The 13005-nt window shown below is 52.3% G+C and overlaps 1 protein-coding gene and 1 non-coding gene across 2 annotated transcripts in view; both read left to right on the forward strand.

Annotated features, from left to right (window-relative positions):
* The window catches only part of TRIOBP (TRIO and F-actin binding protein), a 57174-nt gene that overhangs the window by 13066 nt on the left and 31103 nt on the right, over window positions 1–13005 (forward strand). The window contains 4 exon segments of the mRNA XM_065943655.1: window positions 775–3145; window positions 7559–7673; window positions 8369–9499; window positions 12711–12788. Of these exon segments, the coding sequence (XP_065799727.1) occupies window positions 775–3145; window positions 7559–7673; window positions 8369–9499; window positions 12711–12788 (3695 nt within the window).
* On the forward strand, window positions 3685–3757 carry TRNAG-CCC (transfer RNA glycine (anticodon CCC)). Its single transcript has one exon. It is a non-coding gene; the product is annotated as a tRNA-Gly (tRNA).

The raw sequence follows: 13005 nt of genomic DNA on the forward strand, positions 1-13005 counted from the left end.
TTCTCTTCTGAAGCACCAACCCAGGGACATACGTGCACCGGACTGGTGGCTACCACATGCCTGGGACCAAGGAACTGAGGGGGGTGGAGCGTGACGCCACCATCATGCTGCCCCTTCGTGGGGATGGGTGTCCCTCGCTGAATAGGGAAGTTATGCGAATCCCGTAGATCAAGGCTTCTTCAACTGTGGCGTGTGTGCAGATGGCCTGGGAATCTTACTAAAACGTGGATTCTGATGCAGTGTGCCCAGTGGGGGTGGGGGTGCTGAGACCCTGCATTTCTAGCAACCCCCCCAGGTGAGGCCATTGCTGCCGGTTCATAAAAGGAAATTTCTAGACCTGTCACACAGGAGTCTCACTGGAAGGGAGGGAGGGAGTCCTGGGAATCCAATTGCAGGAAGTAGAACAGAAATGGAAAGTTGTTGGTAGCTGCTATGAGATCCAGCTCTTCCTCTCTGGGCTCACAGAGGCGGTTTTCAAAACTGCTGTTGAAGAGTGCTTCTTTTCTGAAGGTCACTATATGACCTTTGGCTCTACCACCCACCCCACTTTGACCGAGTCTGCCTGGTTTTCAATTTCAAACTCCTGACTTCAGCCTGAGGGGGTACCTAAGCCCTCCTGCAGTCTGCTTGCTCCTAGGGGCAGAGGTGTGTGAGCGCCTCCAAGGAGATGGTATGGGGTCTTCCCCAGTCATCCGTCCCAGGGGGCCAGGAAAGGTAGGCTGTGGGAGCCGCCTGGACCTCTCCACTTGCCTTGAAGCTGCCTCCTCTCTCTAGGCTCCGGAGGTGGGAACCGAAGCGCCGGACAGCACTGGGCCAAGCTCCGGGGAGAAAGCGGGTACTTCTCCTTGGAGCGATCCGGGTCGGGGCCGACCCCGGCCTCCCCCGCGACACCACAGAGCGGTCCTCGAAGTGCCACCTCCCAGGCTTCCTCTGTCCATCGCTCTGCCCCAAGGAACGCAGTCCAGGATGCTTCCCCACGACGCGGGACCTCCCGAGCCTCCTCTCCCCCCCGAATCACCCAACGGGACAACGCTGGAACCTCATCTACTCAACAGGATGCCCCCAAGACCTCTTCCACACAGCGGAACACCCCCAGAGCAACTTCTCCTTCAAGAGCTGCCCCACGAGACAGCCTCAGAACCTCGTCTGCCCAACATGATGCCTCCAAGACTTCTTCCACACAGCGGGACGCCCCCAGAGCAACCTCCCCCTCAAGAGCTGCCCCACGAGACAGCCCCAGAACCTCGTCCACCCAACAGAATGCCCCAAAGACCTCTTCCACACAGCGGGACACCCCCAGAGCAAACTCCCCCTCTAGAGCTGCCCCACGAGACAACCTCAGAACCTCGTCTGCCCAACACGATGCCTCCAAGACCTCTTCCACACAGCGGGACGCCCCCAGAGCAACCTCCCCCTCAAGAGCTGCCCCACGAGACAACCTCAGAACTTCGTCCGCCCAACAGGACGCCTCCAAGACTTCTTCCACACAGCGGGACACCCCCAGAGCAACCTCTCCTTCAAGAGTTGTCCCACGAGACAGCCCCAGAACCTCATCGACCCAACGAAATAATCCTCGGGTTTCCTCTCCCCCCAGAGCCACCCAACAAGACAACTCCAGAGCCTCTTACACCCAACAGGACAACCCTCAAGCTCCTGTTCCGACTTGTACTCCCCAGCGGGGCACCCCCAGACCTTGTGTTCCACAGAACACACCTAGAAGCTCTTCTGCCCAAAGGGACAACCCTAAAACCTCTTGTACCCAACAGGACAATCCCAAATCCTCTTCCTCACGGCGGGAAAACCCCGGAAGCACCTGTCAGGGCTGCACCCAACAAGACAATCCCAGAGCATCCTCTCCCCATCGCTCCTCTCAGTGGAACAATCCCCGGAACGTCTCTCCCCACCGTACTAACAAAGACATCCCATGGGCCTCCTTTCCCCTCCGGCCAACGCAGAGCGATGGCCCCCGGACCTCCTCCCCATCTCGCTCCAAGCAAAGTGAGGTTCCCTGGGCATCCATTGCCCTCCGGCCAACCCAGAGCGACCGGCCTCAGACCTCATCTCCTGCTAGACCAGCTCAGCGGGACTCACACCAGTCCTCCTCTGGACCCACCCAGCACAACTCACCATTCCGGGCCACTGCCACCTCCCATAACCCAGGCCACCACGGTGCCTCCAGGACGTCCTCGCCTCTGCACCCCACTCCCCATCGTGCACCCCAGACCTCTTCCGAGCCCCCCCAGCCTCCATGTGCTGTGTGCATTGGGCACCGGGACGCCCCTAGGGCCTCCTCGCCTCCTCGCTATTTACAGCATGACCCTTTCCCCTTCTTCCCAGACCTCCATGCATCTGAGAGTGAATCGCCCCACCATGATCCCCCCTATATGCCCCCAGCTGTATGCATTGGACACCGGGATGCCCCCCGGGCTTCCTCACCTCCCCGCCACACCCAGTTTGACCCCTTCCCCTTCCTCCCGGACACATTGGATACTGAGAACCAGTCCCCCCAGCATGACCCTCCTCAGTTCCCCCCACCTGTGTGCATTGGGTACCGCGATGCACCCCAGGCCTCCTCCCCGCCCCGCCATGCCCCCGAGCCCTCCCTCTTGTTCCCGGATCTCCCCAGAGCCAGCACAGAGAGCCTCATCCCCTCCATGGACTCTTTGCATGAGCCTCCTGCCATCCCCGCACCAGTATGCATTGGGCACCGCGACGCACCCTCCTTCTCGTCCCCTCCACGCCAGCCCCCCGAGCCCTCCCTCTTCTTCCAGGACCCCCCTGGGACAAGTATGGAGAGCCTGGCCCCCTCCACCGACTCTCTGCGTGGCTCCCCAATGCTGCCCCCTCAGGTGTGCATCGGGCACCGGGATGCCCCTCGCGCCTCCTCCCCACCCCGCCACCCGCCCAGTGACCTAGCACTCCTGGCACCCTCACCTCCTCCGGGCAGCTCGGGGGGCTCCTGGGGCTCGGCACCCCTGGGGGAGATCAGGCACAACTTGGAGAGGGAGGAGTACACCGTGCTGGCCGATCTGCCCCCCGCCAGGAGGCTGGTGCAGAGGGAGCCCGGGCCCCAGGGCAGCAACGGGGGCCGTACCCGCAGCCCTGGCCGCGCAGAGGTGGAGCGCCTCTTCGGGCAAGAGCGCAGGTGAGCCCAGGGCGGGGTCCAGGTGGGCTGGGGAGGAGGCTTGGCAACAGGTCAGGTGGAAAGTCCACAGGCCTAGGTTCCAGATGAGGAAAGGGTTTAGACCCTCCGCCTGCCCCTTACTGGCTGTGTGACCTTGGGCACGTCACTCCACCTCTCTGTTTCCACATGTCAAGAGTTGTTTTTGACAATTAGATGATAATGCACATAGCCTAGTAGTTAAGAGCAAAGACGAGGGTCAGGCAGGCTGGGTTCAAATCCTGGGTTAAAGCCATTCCCCAACCTATGTGATTCAGTAAAGTGATTTAACCTACTTGAGCCTCAGTTTCCTCATCTGTAAAATTGGAACTTTAATACATTAATTTAAATGAGGTCAAACTCTTCGTTGGAGAGTCACAGGTTTATTTACTTACTTTTTCCACCTTATGTGAGGGGAGAAGAAAAGAGTCCATGTTTTTTTTTCTCCCTTGGCAAACAAAACTCATGGGTCCCATACATTTCAGAAAACAGAGATGTCAATTTAAAAGTATGGCCAGGGGACTTCCCTGGTGGTCCAGTGGCCAAGACTCTGTGCTCCCAATGCAGGGGACCTGGGTTCGATCCCTGGTCAGGGAACTAGATTCCACATGCTGCAACTGAGTTCACATGCCACAACCAAGACTTGGCACAGCCAAATAAATAAATAAAAATAAATTTATTGAAAATAATATAGCCAGAGCCATATATCTTAAATAAGAGAACCCACAGGATGGCAGACTTTTTGGAAATTCAAGGTACCTTTTCTGGGACACGGTGATAGCACCTGAAGTCCAAGCCTCACACGAATCTCCTTGGTCATCGGCTCCATTCACCTGGGTGTTTAAGACCCAGCAGAGAATCTGCTTTTCCACAACCTCAGGGAGGAGAAACATTTCCTCCAGACCCGGCTGAGATTTTCATCAGCAGTTCCAGCCTCATAGTCTTTAAGGCTCAAGGCTGGAATTAATTAGTTAGGGACCCAACCCCCAGTTAGGGTCAAGAGAACCAAAAACATGTAGGTCTGAAAGTCTCAAAACTTTCGGTTGTAGAAGTCAATAGATTACAGCGTATTTACCGAGACCAAGTTGTACAACCATCAGCACAACCTAATTTTAGAACATTTCTATCACTGTAAGGAGCGGGTAATGTTTTGCAGCCACAATTCCTCTCTTTGTTGTCCCTTAGACAACATTCTCTCTTAGATTTGAATCTGCATGAAAAATCTAATCTCTTCTTCAGATTTCCTTTCCCAAAAAGTTTTATCCATTTACTACCCAGGCGACAACCTTTGTGGGCTCCAGCATCAGTGTAAAATACAACTTTTGTTAGTTTTTTATTTTTTCTAGAGAAGTTTTAAGGGTCACAACAAAATTGAGTGGAAAGAACAGAGATTTCCTGTGTAGACCCTGTTCCCACAGGTGCAGAGCTGCCTCTGCTATCAGCATCCCCTGCCAGGGTGGTCCACTTGTTACCATCCATAGGCTTATACTGACACATTATCTCCCAGAGTCCATAGTTCACAGCGGGGTTTACTCTGGCGATGCACATTCTGAGTTCAGACAAATGTTTAATGATATGTGTCTACCAGCAGCGTATCACGGAGTAGTCTCACTGCCCTGCAAACCCCCTTTGTCTTTGACCTTTTAATATGACTCTTTTTTTAAAAAAAAAAAAGATATTTACTTATTTTTAATCATTTGGCCACGCCTTATGGCATATGGGATCTTAGTTCCCCCACCAGGGATCAAACCCAGTCCCCTGCAATGGAAGGGTAGAGTCTTAACCACTGGACCACCAGGGAAGTTCCATAACTCTTTTTGGTCTAATGTCAGTTAGCATACGTTTGACTTTATCTGGTAACTCAGCAGGGTCTTTAAACCAAAAGTGAATTTTCTTTTTTTTTTCCTACTGTGATAACTTTTAGAGAGATAAAAGATTTGTTGCAGAAGTCTGGACTATGTTTATAGTTTGATTAACCATTTAATTGTTTTTACACAGATTCTTCATTTTGTTTTGCTCCCTTTGAAGTAGATTATCTTTTTTAAAAGCTTTATTGAGGTGTGATTGATATATAAAAGTTGTATATATAACATATATGTTTTGCTAAAGTAGATTATTTACCTTTTAACCAAGGTTTTACAACTCTACTAAGTAATTAACATTTTCCCTCATGTATGGTATTTTTTCCAAGTAGGAAACCATTTGTCCTCTGAAGATAAAATTTGAAAACCTATTTAAGTATCTGTAAGGGACAGGCTGAAATTCATGAACGGGTGGCTATAAAGCAATTCATTTCTTTTCTCCCATTTATTCATTCAACATACTTATCCAGCATCTACTCTAAGCATCATTCTCACTGAGCCTGGAAATTTTTCTTTAAAGGGCTATCACATTGAAACATTAGGAATTTTGGCTTGACATCTTCACTTTCTACCCTCTTAATGCCTTTGGAATCTTTTTTTTTTTTAAATTGAAGTATAGTTGCTTTACAATATGGAATCTCTTGTCTTAGAATCGTAAGGATTTCCTAGTCTCTTAAATTCAAAACAGAGCCTTCACGGAATTTGCTAGACTTGACAGCTGTTGTCCTTTAATATACTCTGCAAGTGGAAGAGCCCATCCAAGCTTTCAAAGGAAACGCATTTCCTCTGTCGCTCTTGGTGCAGCCACACCAACCCTGAGGAACAGGTGGCCCAGGGAGACACTGTTGTTTCTGCATCAGAAAGGCTGGGTCTCAGCCGAAGACTCAGAATCTTCTTGACACTTCACTCCTTTCTCCATCCCACATGGGGGGAACATCTCAGAAGGAATACTCATTTAACATGCTGAAGTTTATATGGAAAATGAACACACATTTGCCTCGCCAGCCGCACAGGGTCTTTTCTGCCATTCTCCCCACCTAGTCAGTGTTGGAGTTTCTACTTCACAGAGGCTCCTGGTGCTAAGAGAAACTCATTCTATGGTTCAGATCTCACAGAGCAAGGAACCTCTCTCACTTCAAATTGGATTAAAAAATCAAACCTGATTAGGCAGCCTTCAAGCTCAGAAACACTCCAGAGTAGGGAACTTCAGTCCCCTGTGAGTCACATGCTAAGAAGTGCTACAACAGCAAATTAGTTTATGGATCTGATTCTAATGACATTGACAAAAGCCATAACGCAAGAACAAAGCCCAAGCCCATAATTGTTTTATTCTCCAGACCTCTATAGAGTTTCAGCCTAGTCTCCAAACTAGAGGCAGACTTCAGAGCACAGGTCCTTGCTCAAACCTGAGCAGAGATTCCTCTTCCTGTTTTGATGGCTTGGTCAAGGTCAGCACCTGTCATCTTTCCCAGGCTCCTCCTGGTGTGGTTTAGCCACCAGAGACACAGTTTCATTTGTCAATTTAAATGAAGTCTGACTCTCAAACCCTCTTGCAATAAATATCCTAAATGTCCCGTGGAGTGGTTTAGGTCTTATATATGGGAGGGGAGAGATGTGCCCAGATTCTGTTCAGTGTTCCTACACTTCAACAGAGATGTCACGTTAAATATTAATAGCCGATGGCTACCAACTATTAAGCAAGACAACTAGCTGAAACTAGGGACTTAGGGGTGTTATCTTTGTTATCTTTGTTGGGTGTGGCGACAATGCCTAAAGTCTGGGTGTCTTAGAAATGACATTTGCTTGAATGGTTTTATGTTGGCCTTTCTGGAGTTGTGGAGAAGAGGAGATATTTCATTCTTCTGATCTTGCTAAGAGCACTTTTACTGATAGCTAGGATGGCTGCAAACCTGTTAGTAGTAGGGGGAAAACAGGTGGGCCTCAGAAGTCCAAAATTTACCACATGGGCAGGAAGAGGGCAAAAAGAATGGGACAAGGCTGCATATGATATTATGCATCTCTGATTGCCACCGCGTGGCTTGCAGAAGATGAGGTGAGATAGCACAAGAGCCTGGAACCCAGGAAATGCTCCATGAATGTTTGCCATTAGATCATGTGTGCACAGTGCCTGTACACAGTAGTTGCTGAATAAATCTTCATTCCCACAAGGACCAGCTGAGACTGTCTGTGGGTGAGCTGTGGGCCACTCATGGGGTCGTGGCCAGAAAGGAAGTACTCAGCGAGACAGGAGGTGGTCAAGGCCAGGGTGGAGCCCCCTACTTTTGCTCACCCCTTTTCTCACTTCATCTTCACAACAGCCCCATGAGGCAGGTAGAATAGGGCGGTGTCGACTACTATCCCCATTTTGCAGAAGGGGAAACTGAGGCCCTGAGAGGCTTCTCCCTCACTCCGGACCCTTCATCTAGCTTGCAGTGGGTCCCTGAATCTGCCACTGGGGGTGGGAACAGAGGAGCTGGGGTTCCGGGAGTGGGACAGACCCAAGGGCCCTCAGAGGGGCGGCTGCATTTGCTCATAGGAAGTCCGAGGCACCGGGGGCCTTCCAGGCCCGGGACGAGGGGCGGTCGCAGCGGCCCAGCCAAGGTCAGAGCCAACTTCTCCGAAGACAGTCCAGCCCTGCCCTCAGCAGGGAGGTGAGCACAGCCAGCCTGCTGGGGCGCCCCTCTACCCCCAAGGGGTGGGCCATTGCTTCTCCCCCTCCCCCAGATGCTGGGTGGGGGTTCTGGGAGGGAGGTTCTTTATGAAAGGGTCAAAGTCCCAATCATGGGTGTCCGGCTCCTCTCTCTCCCAAAGAGTCGGCAAAAATGAGGCAGACCCCAGTTCATCCATCTTGAAGATGGCCGTTCCTCGCTGCCCTCTTCCTTCATTAGGCATCTACCAAGTTGGGAAGTTTTCAGGGAAACCTCGCATGGGTCAGTCAAGCTCTACAGGCTATCTCTTTCAGGGTGGGGATTTGTGTGTTTAAAGTAGCTCTTAGACGGCAAGGCCCACCCAGGGGATGGGGTGTTGGTGGTGGAGATTCTGGCCCCTGAGAGCCCAGGTTGGAATCAGTATCTTGGGCAGGGGGGTTGCGGGGGAAGTTGGAAAGTGAGCAGCTCTTTGTGGAACTGAGGAAGGTGGGTGAGAGGGAAGGGCTGACACCCCCAGGAAGGGAATTCAGGGGTCCTGGGTACTCTCTGACCTGCTTTAATCCAGCCTGCTCTGAGGAGAGAGTTGCCTGCTGCAACTCCCCTGAGGCCTGGCTAGGACCCCAGCTGCCTGTCCTCCTAGACAGACCCCACCCAGCCAGGGGCCTGGAGCCTCACCCACCCCCTCACCTCATCCTCAGGTAACCAAGCCCCCCACGAAGCAGGCGGAACCAGCCCGACGTAGCTGCACAGAAGCCCATTCCAGGAGCCCAGAGAGGCGGCCTGAGGGGGACCGGTGGCTCCAGGGGTCCTCGCCGCCCCCGAGGACGTCAGCCAGAACTCCTGAGAGGGAACAGCAGACACAGAGACCTCTGGAACGTGGCCAGGCGGGCCCAAGACAGCCCGCGGGAGGGTGGCGGAGTCAGGAGGAGCCACCAGGATCCCGGAGCCCGCACAGACGCCTGGAGAGAGGCTGGTGCAGCCAGGAGGAGGGCCCAGGCCTGGGAGGCTGGCAAGGACTCGGGGAGTCCAGCCGGGGAGCTGCCAGAGCCCCAGAGGGAATGTGGAGGGGCCCTCCCAGGGAGTCTGAGGAGAGCTGGAGCCTGCTGGGTGGCCTCTCTGGCCACAGGTGGCAGTCAGAGACCTTGGAGGAGCCCCGGCACAGGTCAGCTCAGCGGGGCTGGGGCAGCCTTCAGGAGCTGTCCAGTCCTCGCCAGCCTGTGAGCCCCACAGAGAACTCCGGGGCAGGCCCAAGGGAGTTCTCGAAATCCCAGAGGCCTGAGACATCACCAGCCGTGGGCAGGGGCGCTGAGGGAGCCTGCCCACACTTGCACGACCCCGAGAGGCGACCTGAGCTTGACTGGAGGGACCTGGTGAGCCTTCTCGGGGTACCCAGGGAGGGGACATGGACCCGCTCAGAGCAGGTCACCTGCTCACCTCCCGTGAGCTCCCCGACGCTCACCTCCCGTCTTCCAAGGCTGGACTGGGAGGGCCTCCTGGAGCTCCTGCAGGCCCAGTTGCTCCACAAGGACCCAGCGAGACACTGGGTTGGCCCTGGCCAGGCTTTCCCAGGCACCAAGGGTACCCTGGAGCTGGAGCAAGATCGACAAAGCCAGCCTGAAGGAGGGGCAGGGGCTGCCCTAGTCAATGGATACGACCCCGGGCAGTGGCCCCAGAGCTCCGCCCAGCCGTCCAGCCCCGCCAGCATCTCCACCCAGTGGCCAAAGACCAAAGTGTCAAGCGAACCAGAATCCTCAGCTACGACTGGTCTGGAGGAGGGCCAGTTGGGGAGCAGGAGCCCTGCAGAGGGCCCCAGCTCGCCACAGCGGGAGGTAAGTCAGTCTCATTTCCAAGGGACAGCCGGAAAGTCAGCCCTACCCGACACAAGTGTCCTGAAAGGTCACCCCTCAGCTCTTGCATATCGTCTCCCTCCTGACCAAAACCTGTCCCTACCACCAAACTGCAGCGATAATACCCAGCCCTTTCTTTGAGCATTTACCACATGCTAAATCTTGATCTGAATGCTTTATGGTATTTTCCTCATTTATTCTCCACGACAATCTGATGAGAAAGGCAATATTTACAGATAGGGAGCCTGAGACACAGAGGTTAAGCCACTCACCCAAGATCACACAGCTAGTAAGGGCTGGGGTAGGGGTGGCCCTCTGGGCTGCTCTGTGCAGATCACCCTGAGGCCTCCCACAAGAGGCACTGACCAGGGCCTTCTCTGCTTCTGGCCCTATAATACTTGGGTTGTGTTGCGTTCTGGTGTCCTCTACCTGGCCCTGTCTGGGACTGCAGCCAATGTGGTCACGTCCCCTCCCCATGGCAGTATTCCAAGTTCCTTAAAGTCCAGGACGGCTTCACTTACCCCTCTCTGGCCCCTGCAGCACCTCTCAGGCACAGGGAAGGAGTTGTATAAATGCTTATTGGTCTGAGCTCACTGCTGAGACAGCTGCTTCCATGGGGGCCCGTATGGAAAACAGGCCCAGTGCCTGGCACATAGTAGGTACCCACCAAGTCCCTGCCTTACCTCTTTGGCCCAGGGCCAGGGTCACAGAGGCAGCGCTGCCCAGAGCGTTTATCTGAAGATGGGAAGTGTCCTAGAGACCAGAACCCCGCAACCTGGTCTCAGCTCTCCAGGGACGCAGCATATTTTGACACCCAGCTTCTCTTGGTCCTGGTCATCGGCAGTGTGGGACAGGCAGCACTGGGGCAATGTGGAGGTTCCTGCTCCTTCATACAAACGCTCCTCATCTCCATGATGTGCAGCCCCACGCTGCCTCCCCCGTGGATGACAGGGGAGGGTTCACTCCCCGGGCTGGGGGCTTTACACACTTAGCCATATGTGCCTCAGCTAGATACAGTGCCAGACGCATGCAGCCTTTGCCGTGGCTCACACATGTATGTGCTTAGTTGCTTAGTCGTGTCTGACTCTTTATGACTCCATGGACTGCAGCCCGCCAGGCTCCTCTGTCCATGTGGATTCCAGGCAAGAATACTGGAGTGGGTTGCCATGCCCTCCTCCAGGGGATCTTCCCAACTCAGGGATTGAACCAGGTCTCCCGCAGTGCAGGCAGATTCTTTATCGTCTGAGCCACCAGGGAAGCTCATGTATAAGTCAAGAGAAACGAGACCAAAGTATTGACTCCAAAGCCCAAGGTTGGTTGTTTGTTTTTTTATAGTTGTTTTACAGTGTTGTGTTAATTTCTACTGTACAACAAAGTAACATAGTTATACTCTTTTTAAAAAACAAACAACTCACTTGAAAATAATTTTTATTTGTTTCTTTTTTTTTTTTGGCTATGCTGAGGCTTTGTTGCTGCATGGGCTTTTCTCCAGTTGCAGAGAGTGGGGGCTAATCTCTAGTTGCAGTGTGCAGGCTTCTCATCGCGGTGGCATCTCTTGTTGTGGAACATGGGCTCCAGGACACGTGGGCTTCAGTAGTTTCAGCATGTGGGCTCAGAAGTTGTGGCTCCCGGGCTCTGGAGCACAAGCCCAATAGTTGTGGTGCACAGGCTTAGTTGCCCTGCAACATGTGGGATCTTCCCAGATCAGGGATCGAATCCATGTCTCCTGCATTGGCAGTAGATTCTTTACCATTGAACCACCAGGGAAGCCCTCCCTACATATATATTTTCATATTCTTTTCCATTCTGGCTCATCAAAAGATAATCAATACAGTTTTTTGTGCTATACAGTAGGACCTTGTTGTTTATCTATTCTATATATAATAGTTTGCATCTGCTAATTCCAAACTCCCAATCCTTCCCTCCCCACCTCCCTCTCCCCTTGGCAACCACAAATCATGCCTGTGAGTCTGTTTCTGTTTTGCAGATATGTTCATTTGTGTCATATTTTAGATTCCACATATAAATGATATCATGTATTGTCTTTTTCTTTCTGATCTACTTTGCCTAGTACGCTAATGACTAGTTCTATCCACGTTGCTGTAAGTGGCATTATTTCATTCTTTTTTAATGGCTGAGTAATATTCCATTGTGTGTATGTATGTGTATGTTCTTTGTTCAAGTCTCAGACCAGGTGCTCTGTCTGAGATGCCTTCCCTGCATACTCACCCCACCCCTGGGTTAGTGATATTTCCATTCTGGGCTTGGTAGTTCTGCTTCTCTTCATCTGGTCATGCTCAGTTGTTGCCATTTTTCCTTAAAAAAACATGAGCTTCATGTGGCCAGGAGCTGCACCTACTTTATCTCCATCCGCCCAGCCCCTAGCCCAGGGCCTGACACAAAGGAGGAGCTCAGCTCAGTGGCTGGTTGACCAGTGAATATATGGATGCTTGAGGGCCTACAAGAAACAGATGGAGGGTGGGTAGGTCAGTGGGTAGATGATGAATGAATGATAGATGACAGATGTGTCAATGGGTGATGGATAAATTACATGTGTTGGACAAATGAGAAAGAGATGTCAGATGGATGACAGATGGGCATGTGGATGGATGGGTGATAAATGGAACAGATGATGGGCATTGGATAGATAGATATTGCATAGATGGGTAAATGTTGTAGAATATGCATATTGGATGGTTAATGAATGTTGGTAGGATGGGTAGATGGATGTTGGATGGATTAAGGAAGGATACATGGATATAGGATGGATGAATAGATGAGGGGCTTCCCTGGTGGCTCAGAGGTTAAAGCATCTTCCTGCAATGCGGGAGACCTGGGTTCGATCCCTGGGTTGGGAAGATCCCCTGGAGAAGGAAATGGCAACCCACTCCAGTATTCTTGCCTGGAGAATCCCATGGACGGAGAAGTCTGGTGGGCTACAGTCCATGGGGTTGTAAAGCGTCAGACACGACTGAGCGACTTCACTTTATATTGGGATAATAAATGTTGGATAGATGAGTAGGTAGATGATGTAGGGTAGATTTTGGATGGTGGATGGATATATGGACTAACTGATGTTGTTTTCCAGATGGAAGTTAGATGGATGGATGATGAATGGATGGATAAGAAGTTGGATAGATGGATAGAACCTGGGAAATAGCCTAATCTAAGCTGTATTCTTTCTTATCTCCAGTTACAATCAAAGGAGCCTGAGGAATCAGAACGAAGCAGAGGCCAAGACTCACTGACTGATCAGAAGCAGGCCGACTCGGTAGTTGGGTCATTGGGTCATGGGTGTGGGTCACAGGGCGGGGAAGGGAAGGGAAATCAGGTAGGAGGTGGGCTGAGGTCCTGAGATGAGCTCTGGAGTCATCCAGACCAATGCTGGCTCTGTCATGGGGTCACTGAGAAGAGGGGCTCTAGAGGAGCTGGGCAGCAGGGCCACCTTCTGGCTTGGAGACCTGGGTGGGTGGACAGTCCTGGGGTGA

This window comes from Muntiacus reevesi, chromosome 1 (assembly GCF_963930625.1).
Source record: "Muntiacus reevesi chromosome 1, mMunRee1.1, whole genome shotgun sequence".
Classification (NCBI taxonomy): domain Eukaryota; kingdom Metazoa; phylum Chordata; class Mammalia; order Artiodactyla; family Cervidae; genus Muntiacus; species Muntiacus reevesi.